Source organism: Osmerus mordax, chromosome 14 (assembly GCF_038355195.1).
Source record: "Osmerus mordax isolate fOsmMor3 chromosome 14, fOsmMor3.pri, whole genome shotgun sequence".
NCBI lineage: Eukaryota > Metazoa > Chordata > Actinopteri > Osmeriformes > Osmeridae > Osmerus > Osmerus mordax.
The window spans coordinates 14,506,857-14,527,722 of record NC_090063.1 but is presented as its reverse complement, the minus strand read 5'-3'; the positions used below and the strand labels follow the sequence as shown (position 1 = coordinate 14,527,722).

The window sequence follows — 20,866 nt, the reverse complement described above, 5'->3', positions numbered from 1 at the left end:
AGAAGCCGCCTGAAACCCAGTACAGTCGAACAAATCCTGTTCCTGAATAAGAACTTATAAATGTTCTCAAATCAGACTGTTGCACAAACACATTCCCCCGAACCCCGTTATGGTACACTGCCTTTTCATATTGCACAAGCACATCCCCACTGTCCCCACAAATATTCCCCTGATTCACAATACATATCACAAATGTAAGGAAAGAGACAGCTATATAAGCAGAGTGGTCGTGTAGGCTACTACTCTGTATCAGCGGTCATTTAATACTTCCATACACTTAAGCATTCTACCGCCCTTATACTGTTTGCTGAACATTACAAAGTGTGGTGTAGACTAGTTGAACATCACAGTAAAACATATTTATTGTATGAAAATTACACAGTTCTCAAATACACATGTATGGTTTTAATGAATGAACACGAATATTAGACCACCACGTAGCCTTACAAAAATGAAGACATTGAATAATTAACAGGCGAAGTACCATCGAAACTACTGGTACATCTCATTCAGTTGAGATGGCTGCTATGATTTTAGCTGACCACTAGATGTCACTGTGCTCTCCAATTTCAATGCGCCAATAGTTCGGCTCTTTGGTTCGGCACAATCCGGAAGAAACCACCAAAGCTTCACAAGGCATCGTTTTCCCATCCCTACCCTACACTATTAAAGGTTTTTATTTATTTACTTGTCTGTTCAGACAAGTTCAGTCTTCATAATACTTGTTCTAGCATTTTTTTTCCACTTGTCCCGGACAAATGGACAAGCCTTAATGTTGATCACTGTGCATACTCATTGCTGTTAGGCCCTGTTAAGTCTTACGCACCCCTCCCCCCCCACACACACACACACAACCTGTCTCCCTGTCCATAATTCTGTATGGCTGGCCTGCATACAATAAGGGCTTAGGAAGAAAGACACTGTAGACAGTTTGAAAACTTAGGACAGAACATTAATTTATTCTTCATCGTTCGAAGTCCACAAGTATTTAACCTTTGTACAATTCTCATGACGACAACAACCCCCACCACTCCACATGGAACCTGTAAGCGCTTATTGTAGAAATGCCACTGGGGCCCCGAGTCTGTGTCTGAAAGGAGCTGGAACGATCAACACCAATCTGTCTGTGGTGATCTAGTGACCTGGGACAGTGACACAGACAACAGGCTAGAGAAACAGCGAAACTCTCACCTGGATCATCAGTACAGTATTGGACGTGTGCGTCTTTGTCATAGAGGCTTTAAGGTATCTGTACAATATACATGAGTATGTGTGCATGTGTTTATGCGTAAGTCAGTCTGTGAGTGATCTTTCTTCTTTTTTTTTTTGCAGTCAAACATGTCGGCCTGTGTATGTGCATGTTTAAGTGTATATATTTATGTGTGTGTTTTGGTGTGTGTGTGTGTATACGTGCATGTGTTTACACGAGTGTGTGGTGTTATCTTCCTATCGATAGAGGTAATCAGCCTGTATGTTGGCAGCAATCTCTGCTTCCCACTTGTCCCCGTTGTTCAGCAGCTTCTCTTTGTTGTACAGCAGCTCCTCGTGGGTCTCTGTGGAGAACTCAAAGTTGGGGCCCTGGAAGAGAGAGGGGGGAAAAGGAGTAAGAGGAGTGTGGATAGAGAGAGCGAGGTAGCACATACATTAGAAAGCTGCGTGGTATCTGCAAGCTCGAGATATAGAACGGCACATGCTTTCTGCAGTCGCCCTCTCAAACGCCTTCCTCTCTCTCACCTCCACTATGGCGTCCACTGGGCAAGCCTCCTGGCAGAAGCCACAGTAAATGCATTTGGTCATGTCGATGTCGTAACGAGTCGTCCTCCTGCTGCCGTCTGAGCGTGGCTCCGCCTCAATGGTGATGGCCTGGAGGGGGGACATCGGGGGGAGTGTCACAGAGTTGGCTGGGGTTGGACATTTGTGTCAACAGGTTTGGGTGTTTAGGCAAATGTCCTCACAGAGCTTCCCAAGGAAGAGTGTCTGTGTGTGTGGATATGTGTGATGTGTATGTGGGTGCGAGTGGGTATGTTGTGTGAAAATACATTGTCAGGGCAGATGGCCTCACACAGGTTAGTGAAGGACAGTGTAAGAGTGTGTGTGTGTGTGTGTATACCTGGGTGGTGCAGATGCTGTCGCACAGCTTATTGAATTAAAGTGTGTGATTGTGTCTTTACCTGGGCGGGGCAGATAGCCTCACACAGCTTGCAGGCAATGCAGCGCTCCTCTCCTGAGGGGTACCTGCGGAGGGCATGCTCGCCACGGAAACGTGGAGAGAGAGGCCCCTTCTCAAATGGGTAGTTGATGGTGGCGGGCTCTCTGAACAAGTAGCTCATAGTCATACCCAGCCCTGGGAATAAACCGGAAGGGATGTCAACAAAGCAGATACACTTCACCCAAAAATAGAACAAAATGAGGAAGTGACTTCCGATAGTGAGCCATCTCTCTATTTGTATTATGCTACTTATCTTAGTATCTTATGTCTACTCTGTTATGGAGAAAACCTGTGTTTCGTCAGATAAACGGACAAATTAAAATCCCAGAGTCAAAGTTTACTCAAGCTTCACCTCTGAAGAGCTCTGTCCACAGTAGCGTCTGAGCTGCTCTGTCTGTGATAGACTTCATGTCTGTGGGAACGTCCTGAGCATTGACATACTCTGGCGAGGGTGGAGGGGAAAGAGACAGAGGAGGCGGGAGAGAGAGGAGGCGGGAGAGGGGGAGGCAGGATAAAAAAGGTGAGAAGGGTAACAGAGTAAAAAAATTATAAACAAGAGTAAATATCAACTGTCAGCAAGTTTCAACCTAATGACAAATATGGCAGAGGACCGGAAATGTTTTAATTGTTCATGTGGCGAGTTGAAACTAGTGTAAAGCAGTGCGCTATCTACTTACTGAAGCTCTCCCTCTGGGCGCTCACACTGAATGGACGCACCAGACTCTGACTGGCTGCAAAGGTGCCTGAGGAAAAATGTCACAATGTCAACGAGGGTCCATAGTATACCGCAGAGATAGGAGAACAGGATTTTAGCTAGTTATTCTTCTGTGTCACTTTTCACTTCTTACCTGGCCTGGACGCAGAGTAAAGCACACGTAATGCCGCAGACATCACGCCGGGTAAACGCTGAAACCACGGGGGAAATTGTGGCATTTCAGTTGTGTGATCAAGGTATGCATAATAAATACAGCATGTGAAAGTTGTCGGGGTGATTGTTGACAGTGGAAGAAAGGCAATGACATAACGAACAATGTCATTAAAGTATAGATAAACAGATTGCTGAGACAAGTCATTGCCGAAAGGTGACCGTACGGGCAGCCACTAATGCAGCCACTGCAGCTTGTTTGTACTATTGAATTTTTGGCAACATCGACTTCAAACTAATACCTCTTATTTTATACAGCCATATAACCAATCACTACAAGCACTACAATCATACGTCGTTATCACGTAATATTTAGTGCTTCAAGTTCCACAATTAAAACATTGACTGCTTGGCAAATGCTGTGTCCTATCTCTGAATTAGACAAAATGGCAAGCTTGTGAGATTAAACAGTCCACCTTAGCTGACATGGGGCAGTTGACTTGAGGACACGGGGGTACGTTAGTTCGTTACAAAACGCCAGAACCAAATTTCCCCGACAGCGCACTGCTTCCACTACAATGCCCGTGCTAACCGAGCAAAACAATGCTAACGTTCGCTAAATAGCTAGGTTAAGCTGCTGGTTGTCTTGGTTGACATTTTACCTCAACTTGCAGTCAATGTACAGTTCACAGCTGCTAGTATACCGGCAAAATGTGTCAAATGGGCTAAGCTAAGTGCTACTGCTAACACATTTTAAGCCTGTGTTCAGTCGACAGCGCATTCGTGTTGGCTAGCTGAAGTTAGCTGGTTGTAAAATCCTCAAGGACTTTTCCAATGACTGGATAAATGTCCTTTCCGTGGACAAACACAACGGCTCTATACTTTTGAAATAAGTGTACTTGTTTAATGGAATACTTCCTTTAAGGAATATATTGCATTTGAACCGTCCAAATAAACGATCTACCAGCAAATTATTTTAAAAACTCACCGGGTTGTCGCTATTTGGCCTTCTAAACCAGAACAGCGGACGATCTGGGGGAACGTAATTTGCGTGCACAGGAAATGTTAAAGCGTTATGACACGTCCATACGTCACGTAATCGACATCCCCCAAAATCTTGTTGTGGCACCTTAGCAGTGACGTTAAAATGTCATTTAGTTAGATATTTTGTACAGACATATTATAGATCACATAAACATAGCATACATTTCTTAATTCAAAGATATGCCCATTCCTATCAACCTGAGAAATATAATACTCTCTCTCTGTCTCTCTCTCACACACACACACACACACACACACACACACACACACATATACGCAGAATGCCTGATAAGTGTTTTTGCCTATTACATGAAATGAAGCAAGATATTTTTAATTGGTATGATAAATATGTTTTGACGTCAGTAGTTCAGTGCGTATTAGCCCTTCCTCTTTATCACTAGGCTACCTCTCCAAGCTTTTATATGGGACACTGGTCTTATACACGTCGTAACTGTGGACTCAAACCACCAGTCTTGAAAGTAAGTCTCTGTTTATAATATTCAACCATGTCATATATTTATAAGGTTTACTACTGTAACAGTTTTACACACTGTTTATTCTCACAAGCTGTCACTCATTTCTAATGCCGTAGTATAATCTTAAAGACTTGCACAGAATGATCAGTGTGACGTGCACTATGGTAAAAAGTGCTACTTGAGTGCACTCTTCCTCACTTAAGTCTAGATTTGTTTTACTTTTAACCACTAAGAATGTGTCTCCTTTCCTCTCTCCATCTCCCGACCCTCTACCTCTCCACATCTGCTCCAACCCCATCCCCCCGTCACCCCACCCACTTCTGCGTCTTAGTGAACATCTCGGACCCGGAGCGCCCGTGGACTCGAGTGGAACGGTCAGCACTGGTGGTGGTGCTGGGCCTGGAGCTGGTGATGGGGGTGGTGGGAAACTGCATTGTGTTGCTGATCAAGATCATGGTAAGCACCTTCAAGGGGCACTTGAATTATTCTGTGGTGGAGTAGAACTTGATAGATTTCAGCCAACTGAAAAACGGTAATGAGGTATAAGCTCGTTTGCATCAACATTTTAGTTTTATGGGAAAAAAAATCCAAGTTAAAAGTGTGCACTTGTTTCCCTCAACATGCTGTAATGTTGTAATTAGCCAGGAAGGGGCAGTCTTTAACAAAATATCACAGTTGTATACTGCTAAAATCTACTTCCTCTGCTTGGTGCTTGCAGTGGCCTGGATAAGGAAACAGTACTCAATCAAATGTTAATCAGGATAATTACTGTACATATGCTCGGTGAATTCAATTTGTTCTTTGAACTCTTCATTTTTGTCTTTCTCTTACTGTCTTTTAGTGCAGGGGCCAGTTCCCTTGTAGATACTGGGCCCCATTCATCAGCCTGACACTGTCTGACTTAGGCTCCTCACTCCTCATAATCTCTGGCTCGCTAGTGGCCATTCTGACCCTGGGTCAAAGGTCACCGTGGTGCGAGATGGTCAGCTTGCTGAAATTTGCCTTTATCACTTCCTCCATAGGCAGTATAGGTAGGGGCTCATATGACACGCACGTACACACACATACATACACACACCTTCTCTCTCACTCACACACACCTTTTCTCTTCCTCTCTCAGCGGTCCTCTGTGTCCAGCGTGTCATAGGCTTGGCCTCTACAGTAAGGGGAATCTCCATTGTCATGGCGCTGGCCTGTCTCACTTCCTGGTTAACTGGAGTAGTGTTTGGGAGCATCCCAGTTATCTACGACTGGATCAGGTAGAGCAGCCTTTCTCAACCCTGGTCTTCGGACCCCCCTGGGTTGTTATCAAGCCCGATAATGACCTATTTGAATCAGGTGTGTTGGAATAGGGAAACATCTAAAATATGCAGGGGTGGGGGCCCGAGAACCAGGATTTGGAACCACTGACATAGAGGTTGATCAACCAATCGATAAACAAATCAATAAATCAATCAGTAAGAACTGGAGGTCCCTCCCAGGTATGACCCAGCCGAGATGCTCTGTGCAGTGTTCTGGGAGAGCAGCTACTCGGACATGCTGGTCTACATCCTGTGTGCGTTCTCCATCTGCATCTTCCTCCCTCTCACACTGATGCTCCTCTGCTCTCTACTGACAGCTAGTGGCTGTGGGAGGAGCTGCGACAGGTGAGTCACCTAGAAGGGATTGATCTACAGCTCAGTGCCACAGTCTTTAAGAAGCCTTCCTATACCTATGAGGTGCCATTTAGGAAATCATTCAGACTGTCCTTACAAAAACACATATTGGGGAACAGGGAGATTAAGTTGTTTATTGTCGTTTGAATGGTACTCTTCTTCTCAAACTTCCTCATCTTTAGTGAAGACCTGTCCTCGGTCACTCCCCTGGTGGTGGCATTCTACCTTCTCTGCTACACTCCCTTCGCTGTGTCTGAGGTGAGACGCACACACACACACCCACACACACACAAACGTTTGCATGACCTTTGTGTGACCCCTCTCTTTTACTCCCTGCCAAGCTGATTCTCCTGGGTAGGTTTGACCTTTCCCCAGCCCCTGATTGGCTGAGGACTCTGTCATCAGTGATGTCATACATGGACTGTGGATTGAATCCTCTCATCTATTTTACAAATCAGAACTTCAGGGAAGCAGGTCTAGCCCTGCTGTGGACCCATAAAAAGTCATTCTCTGACCCGGTTCTGACCAGCATTGCAGGGTTAGACCTCTAGGCCCCGTCATACATCAGTTCCAGTACTGTGAGAGTTGTGACCCAATTGATTCAAATACTAGGATAAATAAAGTAGCATAAAACATAGCAAGTTCATAGAAAGCAATGGTTTAATGTTGTTTAGTTTTCAAGTTTTTAATTTCAGTATAGCACCATGTAGGCTATAAACCCACAATATTCCATAACCAATCATGAGTTTGAAACAAACAATTATAAACATCTGTTAATCAATAAAGATTGAAATGCAAACTTGTTTTATTTGGTTGAAATGAGCAGTCATTTATATTTTCATCATTTCGTGAGATTTTTCATTATTCACCTTAACCGTAACGCTATACTTGTCGAGCTGTTACAACAAACAAGACAGTTGTGCATTATAAGCAATCCTCGGTTGTAGAACGACCTAAAGGTAAACTTCAAATTTGCCATCGCAGATTGACAGGATCCTTCTTCCCTGGTAATTCAGTTACTTTTAGATGTCCCCTTCCGCGCTGCAGACCGTGTCAGGTGTGTGAGAAAGCAGAAGCTATAGTGGAACTGTAAAATGTCACACACTTTGGACCAGAAGTGCCCTGTCAGGTGTTGGAACGGTCGGTATTGCGCTAGGGTGTGATCCAACAGCTTGAGAATCACAAACCCACAACAAGACAGTGAGGCAAGACCCAGGTACCACCGGGATAGTGAGTCTCCGTATTTGAGATGGACCCCGGCGCCTTTGTAAAGGGCAAATGCGACATGGCACGCGAGCGCCACCTCAAATCCCAAATCGTGCGCCAACGCGATGGCATAGCTGAAGATGGAGCAAAGTTCGACAGTTGCCGCGATGCGTGGCCGCCAACCGTGCTCTATGAAATGGCACCAAACAGGTACCCACGCGAAAATCGGTAGAGTGAACCATTGATCCAACACGGCGGGTACACGGCCCAGCGTCGCTAGGCGGACCCACTGGACAGGTGCGTAAAAAATGGCCATGAAAGCGAAGACGTCTTTGACATAAAGCGAAGTATCGGTGTCACCTTTGTCCTTTGTCCGTTGAAATAGCCAGTACAATCCCATGTAAATATATCCCACGTTTATAAGAGAGTTGAAAGGCATTGCCAAGAAACTAGGCAAGAAGTCAACAGTTTTTTCTGCGTAGTGATCATAGGATATGTCCACTAGAACGCGGTCGAAGACACCGATGTTCACTACAGCTACACAAACCAAGAAAGGCACCAATACACAAAACAACGCAGACTTCATTACGTACATGAAAAAACTTTTAGACATTGAGGTGGCGCATTGGTCTAACCATAGATTGTAACATGAAAAACTCAGTTTCTCGGTCATCGAACTTTCCCGTTTGTTGATGTTCCGGGAGTGAGAGCCACATGGTGCTGTGTTGAACCGCTGATTGGACAAGAATGTGTTTAGAGGGCTGTATGCGCGCGTATGTCAATGTGTGTGTGTGTGGGTGTGTGTGTGTGTGTCTGTCTGTGTGTGAGGTTACAGTATAAGCGCCTGTGCTTCTCTCTCTCTCTTTCTCCCTCCCCCCATCTTTCTCTGTGTCCGAAAACTTTCCAGTTTGTCTAGTTTTTCCCCAGACATCTGACAGCATAGCTGAGCTATGCCGATAATACACATTCTATCCTCATAACTTCTCTTCTACTTACAGGAAGTCAAATCTATTCTACCAACAGCAAACAAAATACAATCTCAGGATCAGACGTTTGTTTCGTGAAGTTTACTTCGTTGCTGATGATGTTATAAATGCATTCAATTTGAAGACTTTCATGTTTGTCTGTGTCTAATTTTGGCTGGAAATGAGGAAGAGCAAGTTCTGGTTGGAGCATGGTGAAAATATCTGAGAGGGAGGGAGAGAGGAGGAAGAAAAGTGCAAGCTATGTTCGAGGTGAAAGACAAAGAGGAGAAGAGCTTGTTGTTGGACGGAGTCTGAGAGGATGAAAGGAAGTGGTCTTAGGTTTACATTTACATTACATTTAGTCATTTAGCAGAGGCTCTTATCCAGAGCGACTTACAGTAAGTACAGGGACATTCTCCCCAAGGCAAGTAGGGTGAAGTGCCTTGCCCAAGGACACAACGTCATTTTTCACAGCCAGGAATCGAACCAGCAACCTTTGGATTACTAGCCCAATTCCCTAACTGCTCAGCCACCTGACTCCCTTGGTTGAAGGTTGAAGAATAAATGAAAGAAAGGAGAGAAGGAGGAGGGAATTGACGTATCGTAAGAATAAGTTCTAAGTTTACTAATCAGATTTGTAACTATAGTTGATGATAGGGTGTCTGACACCATATGATTTGTATGTACAATTGATGTGAGCTTTCATATGCAACAATGTCTCTATATCTCTCTTTGTCTCTCTTATCACTGCGCCCCTTACTCTCTCTCTTTCTATATCTCTATCTCTCTTTCTATCTATCTCTCTCCAGATGTCTCTTTTAGAGGGCAGGTCCTTGCCGCAAGACCTCAGCACTGAGGACACAGACCAAGACACACACACAGACGTACACACCAACACAGACACGCACACGGACACGCACTCCAACACACCCTCCGACACAGACACGCACACTGACACGCACTCCAACACACCCTCCGACACAGACACGCACACCGACTCAAACATAAACATAGACGCACTCTCCTGCATTCAAACAGACACACACCTGAACCCGCATCCAAACACTTGCACAAACAACACACAACCAGAGACACAACCACGCACTTGTCAGAGCTCACACACCCAACGATGTCTCACAGACACTGCTGCCGCTGGCGGACATGCGAGTGTGTCGCTTCACAGCCAAGAAACGGAGGCTGTTATATTCAAAGAAGTTTGCATTCAAACAAACGATGATGATGATGATGAGGAAGGTCATCGACTCAAGGATGCAGCAGGAGATTCAGGAAGTCCCGATCCATCACAGAAGCCTGTTGTCTCTGAGGACTCTAGTTCTTCTCCTGCTGTGATTCCCAGATGGGACAGGAAACCAATTCCTCCTGCTCCTCCTGGCCTGGAACGTCCATGCATCCCTCCCCCCGTCCCTCCCAAAAGAAAGCCCAAACCTCCGACCCTTCTCCCCAAGCAACATGCTCCTGTGCTGGGAGGAGACTCAAAAGAAAGCCCAGGCTTAGTCCTGGGGCCTCCAGGGCCTGGAGTTCAGGCTTCGTTAGCAGTGGATACATCTGCCATGTATGCAACCGTCATCCATAAGTCTCAACAGACGCCCCCCTGCCCCCAGCCCTGCCCCCCGCTAGGATGTGCCCCTCAGGAGAAGCAAGGGGGTTATTTTCGGGGAACTGGGGGCATCCCAATACAGGAACCTCCCCAACTGATGGAGCAGGAGATGGAGGGAGTCTACAGAGCTCAAGAGATGGCTGGGGTGGATGTCTCAGTGGAGGCTACAATGACACCGGCCCCCATCCCCAAACCTCCTCGTAGGAACAGACCCAACCCCATGCTCCAGGAACCAGTGGTGGGGACCAAGGAAGGTCCAGACATGGAGGCCTTTGCTGGGTCTGTCGTAGAAGCCAGGTGCTCCCTCCAAGCCCTCCATCTGGCTCCTCCAGGGGCGGAGTCAGTAAAACAACCCAGAGATATGTTGTCCGCTTCAGGGGACCAGGGTTCTGGAACCCACACAGCTCTCAGGCAGATGGAAGAGGAGGAGGACGAAGAGAGGAAGAGTGCAGAGGAAACGGACCAGTCACCAGTGGGTGAGCTTGAGGATGAAAGGGGCCAAGGACAAGCTGTGTGCCACCGGGGGTGAGAGACATTTTACATTGTGTTCCGTTCTAAAGACTGTGTTCTGATATGCTAAAAATACCTTGAATTAAAGAGAGCAAAGGTTGAGAGAAGGAGTAAAAGGGAGCGAGAGAGGGACAGGTAGAAATGTTCCTTCTTCCTCCTCTTCCTTGAGTCCTTAACACACCCCCATGCCACCATCCAAGCAGGATGTCATTATGTTATTGTTATCGTTATTGAGTACTTTTACAAATAATATAATTTCATGGAAGTAATGTTGCATTCTGTTTAGTGTTTAGGTGTCAGATGCGTGTCTGACCATCCAATGTCAGATTTCTGTATTGAAGAAGAAAAAAAAGAACAATCCCAATGGCCAAAATTGAAATCTAGGTCACCAAATAGGCCAAATTCCTGTCCACACGAGGGCGCAGATTTACATCTTTGTCTCTTACTTAGCTAAGAGTAGGAGGCTTGTTGTCTGGTCACCATTCAACAGTCAAATGTCTGTAATGATAATAGCAACAACTATTAACTAACTAACATGTGAAGGAGGCTCCTGTTCAGTACTAAAACTCTGCCCTAGGAGGATTGACCCCTGTGTTAAAACCCACCCTCTGTCTCTTAGTTCTCTCAGCTCCTTAAACTCATTCAGGCTGTTCTACAACCCCACCAGCCTGGTTGAAGAGATCTTCACTGGAGATGAGTGGTCATCCTACCTGTTGGTCAACAGCAACCCCTCCTCTTCCCAATTTACCGGCCAATCAGAGGTGGAGACACAACCTCTATGTGGCGGTGACCAACCAGAGTCTGGACCAGTGCCACCCCTGATCATATCTGACCACTCAGATGAGGGTAACCATAGCAGCACTATGGACCTGCCAGATTACGAGATCATGTGCCATTATGAAGAGGGCGCGCTGGTGGACAAGCAACGGGATGCTGCACAAGAGGAATTAAACAATGAGTGGAGAGGCAGGGACATTGGAATCATACCAAAGGCTGTGCTGGCCAATGGCGCTAAACAGCAAAAGGGGCCTTTAACCAAGCTCAAGACCGAGGACATCTATGACAACATAGACCTGTCCTGTGTGAAGGTTTGTTAACTTTAGATGCGTGAGTTTTAAATATTTCCGACGGTCCCCACAGCGTAAGTTGTTTTTCCGAAACGGTAGCTAGCTAGATTTAGCTTCCGGGATAAGTTACCTAGCATAATACTCGTAGCAATGCTACTACCATGCTAGTGTTACTTGTTAGCCTTGTCATTAGTACATTTTGAAGCCATACTAAAGCGTTTGTCGCATAGTTTTTGTCCATCGGAAAATATTCAATTGGAATGTTTGAATCACATATATGCGACGTTACGCTGTGGGACCCGAATTCGAACGATCACATATGTGTGTACTGGAGAAATGTCAAATGGTGTCCGGGTATTTACACTTAACATAAGCTTTTTTGTTTCTCTCCGTTCTCTCTCTTTCTCCCTCTCCCCCCTTCTCAGTCTCTTGGGGTTCTGGACAGCTCCCCCCAGAAACACAGAATCTACCTGAGCAGGAAGAGGAAGAGCCGACGCCCACGAAAGAAGCCCAGAGGAGGTGAAACCATGGAAACACAGACACTGTTGTTTCCATTTGACGCCAGAATAAACGAATCTCTCGATCTGTTTTCTCTCTAATCATCTCTTTGTCTATCTCTCACTCTTTCGCTCTTCCAGACATCTTCAAGATACCACGATTTGGCATATTCAAATCCGCTGCTCATTCCTCCGTCATCCCATCATCACCTCCAGTTTCCTCCTCCCCCGCTCCTTCTTCCTCCTCCCTCTCTCCATCCCTCTCTGCCTACTCCCCTTCCTCTCGCTCTAATGGTTTCTTCTCCTCCTCAATTTTCTACCCTGCTCCTTCATCTCCTCTTTCCAACGACGAGGTGGGGTCACAGTTGAAGGTGAGTCTCACAGCTAAAGACCCCATTTGAATGTGGAATTTTACCAGTATGTTCATTTACTTCAATACATTTCTCTCTTTTTTTATGTCTTCCTCTGTCTCTATTTATTTCTCTCTTTCATTCCCACTCCCAGACAGGAGAGGACGGTACTAAATATGGGGTTTCCAGTCCCAGATCTTTGGCTAAGTTCATGAGCACTTTGAAAGAGAAAGCAAGGAGGAAGAACAAGCAGTGAGGAGAGACCTATGGAGCACACACACATGCATACACACACACACAAAGCTATACAGGCACATCTACACACTAGCATACACTTACACAAACCCACAAACACGTATTATAACAGTGATAAATATGATAAACAAAAGAGGGAAGTTCATGTCTGTGTCCGAGAAGTCGTGAGCTGTCCTCCCTCGACAGTGATGAAATTGTACAAGAATACCTTCTGCTCATCTTGTACCATACATTTAAACACATTAAAGGACATGTTTCACATTAATGCTGAAATATGATAAGTTTTATTTTGACTGCAGGTTAAGAAGTTGGCGGTTCAAATCCCCCTTTGTATATCACATTGGATAAAAGTGTCGGATAAATGAATAGATCGTTATCATTATTAAAGAACCAGAATTTACTTTAACATGGTTTCTATGTACAGTAGATGTCAAGCCTAGACCACTGTTTAAAATACCGGTTTTCCTTTTACAGCCTGTATTCCAAAGTAAATTAAAACCTTTTTTCTCACCCGTCTAAACACAATATTTCATTAATGAGAAGCCAAAACGTTGAAGACTTTAGTGCTGAAAATGTGTTGTGATTAGATTAACTGTCTCTCCGAAATATGTGACACTTTCCTAGTCAGAGTTAGCAGGGGGTGCATTTCATGGCAAGAAGGAATACAACAAGCCTGTTGTGAAATGCACCCCCCTCTATTGTCTGTTCTGTATATCCCAGCATCAAATGATTCTTACTGTACACTGATGGCACTAGTATGAGTAAGCACAGTAAGTTTCAGGCATGTAACACTTTCCTAGTCAGAGTTAGCAGGGGGTACATTAAGCCTGTTGTGATATGCACCCCCCTCTATTGTCTGTTCTGTATATCCCAGCATCAAATGATTCTTACTGTACACTGAGGGCACTAGTATGAGTAACCACAGTAAGTTTCAGGCATGTGACACTTTCCTAGTCAAAGTTAGCAGGGGGTGCATTTCATGGCAAGAAGGAATACAACAAGCCTGTCGTGAAATGCACCCCCCTCTATTGCCTGTTCTGTATATCCCAGCATCAAATGATTCTTACTGTACACTGAGGGCACTGGTATGAGTAACCACAGTAAGTTTCAGGCAAGTGACACTTTCCTAGTCAGAGTTAGCAGGGGGTGCATTAAGCCTGTCGTGAAATGCACCCCCCTGTATTGTCTGTTCTGTATATCCCAGCATCAAATGATTCTCACTGTACACTGAGGGCACTAGTATGAGTAACCACACTAAGTTTCAAGCAAGTGACACTTTCCTAGTCAGAGTTAGCAGGGGGTGCATTTCATGGCAAGAAGGAATACAACAGGCCTGTCGTGAAATGCACCCCCCTGTATTGTCTGTTCTGTATATCCCAGCATCAAATGATTCTTACTGTTCACTGAGGACACTAGTATGAGTAAGCACAGTAAGTTTCAGGCATGTAACACTTTCCTAGTCAGAGTTAGCAGGGGGTGCATGTCATGGCAAGAAGGAATACAACAAGCCTGTCGTGAAATGCACCCCCCTCTATTGTCTAATGTCAGTACTTTAAGCAGTATCTAGCTGAAGGTTACTGGTACCTATAGACAAAAACCTTATTGTCAAACCTGTAATTACCATGTAGAATATTGTCAAACCTGTGAAGTAGTTACTCTTGTTGTCCCCTAGATAGCGCTATGACACCTCCGGTGCTAACAGGGGAGCCAGAGTGTGGCTTGTTCAAACCCTGTCTCCGTAAGGGCTACAAAGACTGGTAACAGTTCGGTTCAGTGTGCATGAAGTACTTCAGCAACCAACAGAACTTCACTAATGCTGAGGTGTGTGTGCGCATTTACCCCCATGTGTGTATATGCCTGTGCGTGCATGTACAACTTAAATAATTAAAAAATTTATCATAAACACACAACTCTTTCCCCTCCCTCCAGAATATTTGCAGGTATGCTGCCCCTGGTGGTCATTTGGTGTCTATCCATGACAAAAAGGCAAATTACGACTTGCTCTGTCTAATCATGGTACACATTTACATTTTACATTTAGCAGACGCTCTTATCCAGAGCGACTTACAGTAATTACAGGGACATTCCCCTGAGGCAAGTAGGGTGAAGTGCCTTGCCCAAGGACACACCGTCCTTTGGCACGGCCAGGAATCGAACCAGCGACCTTCTGATTACTAGCCCGATTCTTTAACCGCTCAGCCACCTGACTCCCTAACACACAATGCTGCTCACCCAAGGATCTGGATGGGGAGCTTTGAGATGTTCCAGGTAAGGGTGGAGGAGGAATGGGGGGAGGCATCGAGGAGAGTTGTGTAAGGATGAAGGGATAGGTGGAGGAGGAATGGGGGAGGCATCGAGGAGGGATAGAAGGGAGGGTGTAAGGAAATGTGGATGGATGGGAGAGGGAGGGTGCAGAGGGGGTGGTGTTCGGGTATTGGGATGGAAGAAGAGATGGAGGGACAAGGGAGGTTATGACTAGAAACAAAATCTGACATGTGTACTTCTTTCCTTTTCCTTTCCTTCCCCCCCATTTCTCTCCTTGTCTGGCTTCAGTTAACTAACCAGTGAACTACGGCCTGGCTGCAAGGAAACTCCCAAAAATCTACCGTTCTACCGTTCAATCTACGTACCAAAGAGAGACTTCTCTGTGAGATCTAGGGGACGAAATATGGACTTTCCAGGAAGACACACACAGTTACACACATACCTGAAACACACACATAAACGTCTTCCTGGCATAGGCACAAACGGTCATAGGCCTGGCTCCACCATCACCACTTCCTCAGGAGACTGGGAAATGCCTCTCTGCTTTTAGCAAACATGCAAATGAATAGAAAATCAATAAAGTGTTTTGCAAATGAAATATGGATGTCAAATGTTTCTTTATTTATTTGTTATTCATTTGTTTGTTTTTTATTATATTGACAGACAGATAATCTGATTGTACTGTAGATGTTGAAAGACTGATGTGGTTGCATGCAAAAAATAAAATATAATTAAAATTATTTTAATTCATAATTACATTTTGGCAGGCAAAAATGCAACATTATAAATATTATATATAAATGTGTTAGTCGTTTTCTCCATTACTGAATGCCCGCCTCTCCCACTGAGGCTCTCCGTCCCATTGGCTATGTGGTCCCACCCATCACACTGAAGGTCTCCATCCCATTGGCTGTGTGGTCCCACCCATCACACTGAAACTCTCCGTCCCATTGGCGTGTGACTCCATCAGCTGTATTGTGCAATAGAGAAGGCTCCTGAGTCGCTGGACTGCCTCTCCTCATGCCTGATTGACAGCTGGCTGCGGTACAACCCATTGCTATGGGAAACAGAGGACTCCATTGGCGTGTCTGAAACCTAGATGGAGAGAGAGAGAGAGAGAGAGAGAGAGAGAGAGAAAGGGGGGGAGAGAGAGAGAGAGAGAGAGAGAGAGAGAGAGAGAGAGAGAGAGAGAGAGAGAGAGAGAGAGAGAGAGAGAGTGTCTCCAGGTGAACTGTACTTACCACAGCCTGTGTCGGCCATATTAAGAATGAAAGAGACGTTACCTCCTCAAACTTCTTGGCCTTGTACTGCTCCGCCCCTTTCAAGAAGTTGAGGAGTATGATGTCACAGAGCACCGTGCCCTGGAACCAATCAGAGACAACAGAGAAAACATGACATATACGGTCGAGTTAAGATGAGAAGAGAGAAAGGGACAGAAAATGAAAGATGAGATAAGAGAGAGAGATTGGAATGAAGGAGAGATCTCACCACTCCTACAGAGGTGAATGCTGCAACCATGTTAATCAGAGTAGGGATCATGTTAAACTTTCCTGCCTGGAGACAAGCACAGTGTTATTAAAAATCACACACATAAACATGGACACACACGCAGACAAATGCACTCACATGCACACACGCATATGCACACATACTGTATATGCAAACAAAGGCACAAACACACACGCAGGAACACAAATAAACTCACATTTCCGTTGACCAGTACATCAAACCTGATGGCGTAGGCCTTCACCAGGGTTCTGTAGTCAGTCCCATTGTCCATCTTAAAGTACTTGGCAAACCTTCAGGGACACAATACGAATAAGCTAGTAGTACTAATTGTACTGTAGTTTGTGTGTGTGTGTTGGTGGAGGGCCTATGTGTGTGTTTGTCTTTGTGTGTGTGATTACTGGCAGTGGTTAAGGAATGGGAGGTCAGAGGTCATTGGCTACCTGAAGTTGTAACCGGGGGACACGCTGTTCTTCTCTGACATGGCGTCCAATCGGGTGAAGGAGTAGGAGGGGCTACATTCATCCTCGGACCTGTCGAGATCGCATATCCAGCCGATCTTTATGCCAATCACTCCTCCCTGAGAGACGACAAGAATAACCAAGATAGATATATATATATAGAGAGAACGAGAATGAGAATGAAAACAATGAAAATCTATAAAACTCTAGCAAGTTTGGGGGTGAGGGAGGAAACTTTGTGTAGTTTATGGGCTAGCTTCTGGGTCGGACTTGAGCTGAAAAACGTCTTTGAAGGTCTTTGAAACACAGACCACCCACGAGCCGTGCATTTTTTTTTTTTGCGTGACCCCTGCAGTTTTTTTTAATAGCGCGGACGTTACTTTGACCGGCCAGTCGGGACATCTTCCGATTCTCCCGATGGCTAGTCTGACCATGGCTAGCATTGTAACAAAAGTAATGGGTGGAGGGATACTTTGAGGTTTGAGAAGGGGTGGTGATGGATGAAAGCAAAGAGAGTAGAGGGATAAGGTAATGGAGGGGTGGCTGGAGTGAGGGAAGGAGGTGTGTTACCTTGTGGGCCAGAGTGGTGAAGTTCTGGTGTGCATACCGCACCACGTCCCCTACCCTGAAGATAGGGCAGTAGGTGTTGTTGACCATGTCAAAGTTACACGTCTTTATATACGCGTTTGTGATGCTGGGGAGGAAGTTCCCTCTGAGATAGAGATGGAGGGAGGGAGGGAGTAGAGGAGACAAAGGGAGAGAGAGAGAGGGGGGAGGGAGGGAAAGGGAGGGCGGGATGGAGAGAGGGAGAGAAAGATAGTTGGGTGGTAGGAGAGAGGAGGAGAAACAGAAACAGTTTAAACAAGTGAATTCTTTTTATATCCTCCTCATCATCAGTGATACTGACTTAGTGAAGTTGAAAAGGGGGAAACGGATGCTGTTCTTGATGAAGATGGTGAAGTTCTCCACCTCCATCATAGGGTGCCTGCACACACACACACAGAACAGAGTGATGGAACGTGGTGAGAAAGGAAGATCTGAAATGTATCCTGGCCAGACTGAAAAGATAACACGGAGAAGGTAAAAAAAAAAACAAGGGTACAAGAAGAAGGGAAGGAGGAGAAAGGAACAAGCAGCAGGTGACCTACGTCTTGATGTAGTCTATCTCAGCGGGGCACCAGCCTCTGATCTCACAGGTGTTCAGGGTGTCGTTGAAACGAACACACCTGCCCGTGGGTAGACCTGTGGTCGGGGGGAACGAGGGAGATTTACGACAATAAACACCACCAACCACAATCATTTGAAGTGACTAGGTTGTCTTTCCGATCCCTGTGTGTGGGTGTGTGTTTGGGGGACGGTCTTACCGTTCCCTGCAGGTCTGTTCAGGAACTTGGTACAGTTGTTGTCGTGAGTACACTTATACTTCATCTCACTCTAGTTAACACATACAAACACACACAAAATACGGAAGTAATACAAATCAGAAAGCAGCAGACTACTACCAGAATGGAATTGCTATAGTTGTCTAGGTGTGTGAATGATGTGATGAGTGTGTATATGTGTGTGTGTGTGATGAGTGTGTAATGAGTGTGCGTGTGCGTTTGATGAGTGTGTGATAACCTTCACCTCAGGACAGTAACCCTGAACTTGATTCTCGGTTGTGATCAGCTTAGTGATGACGCAGAACACTGAGGCACCCTGATACACACACGCACATACACACGCACACAAAAACATATGAGAATATACTGCCAGCACACAATAGCTATATGTAAGACACACAAATATACACACGCACGCACGCACACAGCCGGGTACCTGGGTAGGGGTGACGTAGTCAGCAACATCCATAACCTTGTTGTTGTAAACACCAAAGCCTTTGACCTTTGTCATTACTGATGACTCTATAGCAGTATCCCTGACCTGGTATGCCTTCTCATGGACAAACACCCATCTGTACACAAACACACACACACACACACACAGAAACACATACACACACGGATGAACAGAAATACGTCAAAAAAACATGGACACACGGACACACACACACAGCCACAAACACAAATGGATAGAAATACAAGTCAGAAAGACGCACACACCCAACACATACATATCAATTCACGCCCGCCACACACACCCAAAGACAACACAACACATGTGAACACACATACATAACCCCACCTCAAACATACACACACATAACAAGCACACAGGTACTGACCCGATGAAGTAGGTGATAATAAGAAGTTGGACCACCCTGTTGATGATGCCGATGGTCCAGCTCTTCACCACCACTGACTTGGTGGTCTCATAGGTGAAGAAATCTGTTATACACGTCCACATTCTGTGTGTGTGTGTGTGTGTGAGTATGTGTGTTGTTTTTGCCCCAGTAACCAACCAGGTAATACTACCAGCGATCCCAACGATCTAGAGATTCGAAATTAGATTCTTCTATCAAATCTCGTATTTGGCTTCAAAGGGGTTTACGATTCTCCTTCCAAAAATATGGACCTGTTGGTCCAAAATCTTCTCTAGTATTGGTTATAATCGTTTTGATTTATTTATCGATCTACAGCACAGCTTGACAATACCTTCTTGACATCCAACTCTTCTTCGCACTCTCCTTCACACTCTCTCCTCCACTTTCTATCTCCTATTCAATTGTTCAGATGATATTCTAGAAAACTCCTCCTCTCTTACCCGTCCTCTCTATCCCTAATGTACCTCCCCCCCACACACACACTAAACCACATGCTCGCAGACTTGTGCACACACACACACCACAAAACCACATATAGGTTAATGTTGCTGTGTTCTGGTTTAAACTGAACTTGAAATTGCTATACATGCAGATCTTGTGGCACTGTAGGCCTATAGAATAAATCTATCTCTCTTCCTCTCTCTCTCTCTCTCTCTCTCTCTCTCTCTCTCTCTCTCTCTCTCTCTCTCTCCGTCTCTCTCTCACACACACACACACATACACTTTCTTACCCACACACACAAACACACATCAATCATCCCACCCTATCACATGCCAGATTAAATTTCCAGTAACGTCAGTTCTCACCCCCTTTAGTAACCTAGTCATGTGTCCATCCTAATGGCCCTGATTGGACAACAATGAGGAAGTGGAGTGGACGATGTCACACAACTCTCCAGTGTCGGCAACAAGGACACTTAGACTCAATCATCCTGTTTATGAATGTTCTAACTCAATCTGGGATACAACCTTAGTGGGGTATGGAGGGAGGGAAAGAGATAGGGAGGGAGGGAGGGACGGTGGGAGGGAGGGAGGGACAGGGGAAGCAAATGACGGAGAGGATGAGTGGGAAGAGGACAGACACAAAAGTGGTAAACACACACAATGTCTCCCCCAGATCTCTCCCACACACAGATAACACTGTCTCACAAACACACACACACTTTTTCTCTCTCTTTCTTTCTTTCTTTCTCTCTCTCTCTCTCTCTCTCTCTCTCTCTCTCTCTCTCTCTCTCTCTCTCTCTCTCTCTCTCTCTCTTTCTCTCTCTCTCTCTCTCTCTCTCTCACTCTCACTCTAACACACTTTCTAACCCTAACCCACTAAAAGATGAGACAGACGGACAAGTAAAAAATTGATGGTTTCCTGAGTGTTGCTGGTCAGCATCCTGAGGAAACCGTTCAACACCCCCACAAAGACACATCCACACACAAACTGGTCTGTATGCAGCACTACCCTTAAGGGACCTCACATGTCATTAGTGTTGAAATTTCTCAAGGCTGAGCATCCAGGAGCCTGGGACAGGGGTGTGTTCCTGTCGTTCAGGCCATATGAGAGGCAGGAGGAAGAGAGAGGGGGTGGGGGTATAGAGGTAGTAAATGGACAGTTCAATAGATAGTTAATAAACCTCCAACACCATCAATCCAATTGTCTTTT

At 45.4% G+C, this 20,866-nt stretch overlaps 5 protein-coding genes across 5 annotated transcripts; 2 read left to right on the top strand and 3 right to left on the bottom strand.

Annotated features, from left to right (window-relative positions):
- Positions 1-930: 930 nt before the first annotated feature.
- ndufs8a (NADH:ubiquinone oxidoreductase core subunit S8a) lies at positions 931-4,100 on the bottom strand. Its single transcript, XM_067250402.1, has 7 exons — positions 4,063-4,100; positions 3,058-3,115; positions 2,887-2,952; positions 2,562-2,651; positions 2,172-2,344; positions 1,735-1,863; positions 931-1,578 (listed from the first exon to the last, which is right to left on the bottom strand). The coding sequence occupies exons 2-7, from the start codon at positions 3,098-3,100 to the stop codon at positions 1,447-1,449; spliced, it is 633 nt and encodes a 210-aa protein (XP_067106503.1). The 5' UTR covers positions 3,101-3,115; positions 4,063-4,100; the 3' UTR covers positions 931-1,446.
- Positions 4,101-4,828: 728 nt separating this feature from the next.
- si:dkey-9i23.8 (pinopsin) lies at positions 4,829-6,800 on the top strand. Its single transcript, XM_067250346.1, has 6 exons — positions 4,829-5,050; positions 5,436-5,625; positions 5,715-5,853; positions 6,076-6,240; positions 6,432-6,507; positions 6,591-6,800. The coding sequence occupies exons 1-6, from the start codon at positions 4,829-4,831 to the stop codon at positions 6,798-6,800; spliced, it is 1,002 nt and encodes a 333-aa protein (XP_067106447.1).
- A 128-nt stretch (positions 6,801-6,928) lies between these two features.
- Positions 6,929-8,144, bottom strand: tmem187 (transmembrane protein 187). Its single transcript, XM_067250845.1, has one exon. It carries the CDS (start codon positions 8,126-8,128, stop codon positions 7,262-7,264), a length of 867 nt encoding a protein of 288 aa, XP_067106946.1. The 5' UTR covers positions 8,129-8,144; the 3' UTR covers positions 6,929-7,261.
- A 562-nt stretch (positions 8,145-8,706) lies between these two features.
- Positions 8,707-12,756, top strand: si:dkey-9i23.6 (WW domain-binding protein 11). The gene is made up of 7 exons (XM_067250799.1): positions 8,707-9,023; positions 9,230-10,471; positions 10,502-10,563; positions 11,168-11,636; positions 12,041-12,134; positions 12,254-12,483; positions 12,617-12,756. The coding sequence occupies exons 2-7, from the start codon at positions 9,230-9,232 to the stop codon at positions 12,716-12,718; spliced, it is 2,199 nt and encodes a 732-aa protein (XP_067106900.1). The 5' UTR covers positions 8,707-9,023; the 3' UTR covers positions 12,719-12,756.
- Positions 12,757-15,614: 2,858 nt separating this feature from the next.
- Positions 15,615-19,570, bottom strand: p2rx3b (purinergic receptor P2X, ligand-gated ion channel, 3b). The gene is made up of 12 exons (XM_067251080.1): positions 19,174-19,570; positions 18,768-18,903; positions 18,576-18,647; positions 18,314-18,383; positions 18,098-18,191; positions 17,857-17,934; positions 17,520-17,661; positions 16,932-17,068; positions 16,688-16,781; positions 16,471-16,536; positions 16,266-16,343; positions 15,615-16,077 (listed from the first exon to the last, which is right to left on the bottom strand). Exons 1-12 carry the CDS (start codon positions 19,293-19,295, stop codon positions 15,949-15,951), a joined length of 1,218 nt encoding a protein of 405 aa, XP_067107181.1. The 5' UTR covers positions 19,296-19,570; the 3' UTR covers positions 15,615-15,948.
- Positions 19,571-20,866: the final 1,296 nt, after the last annotated feature.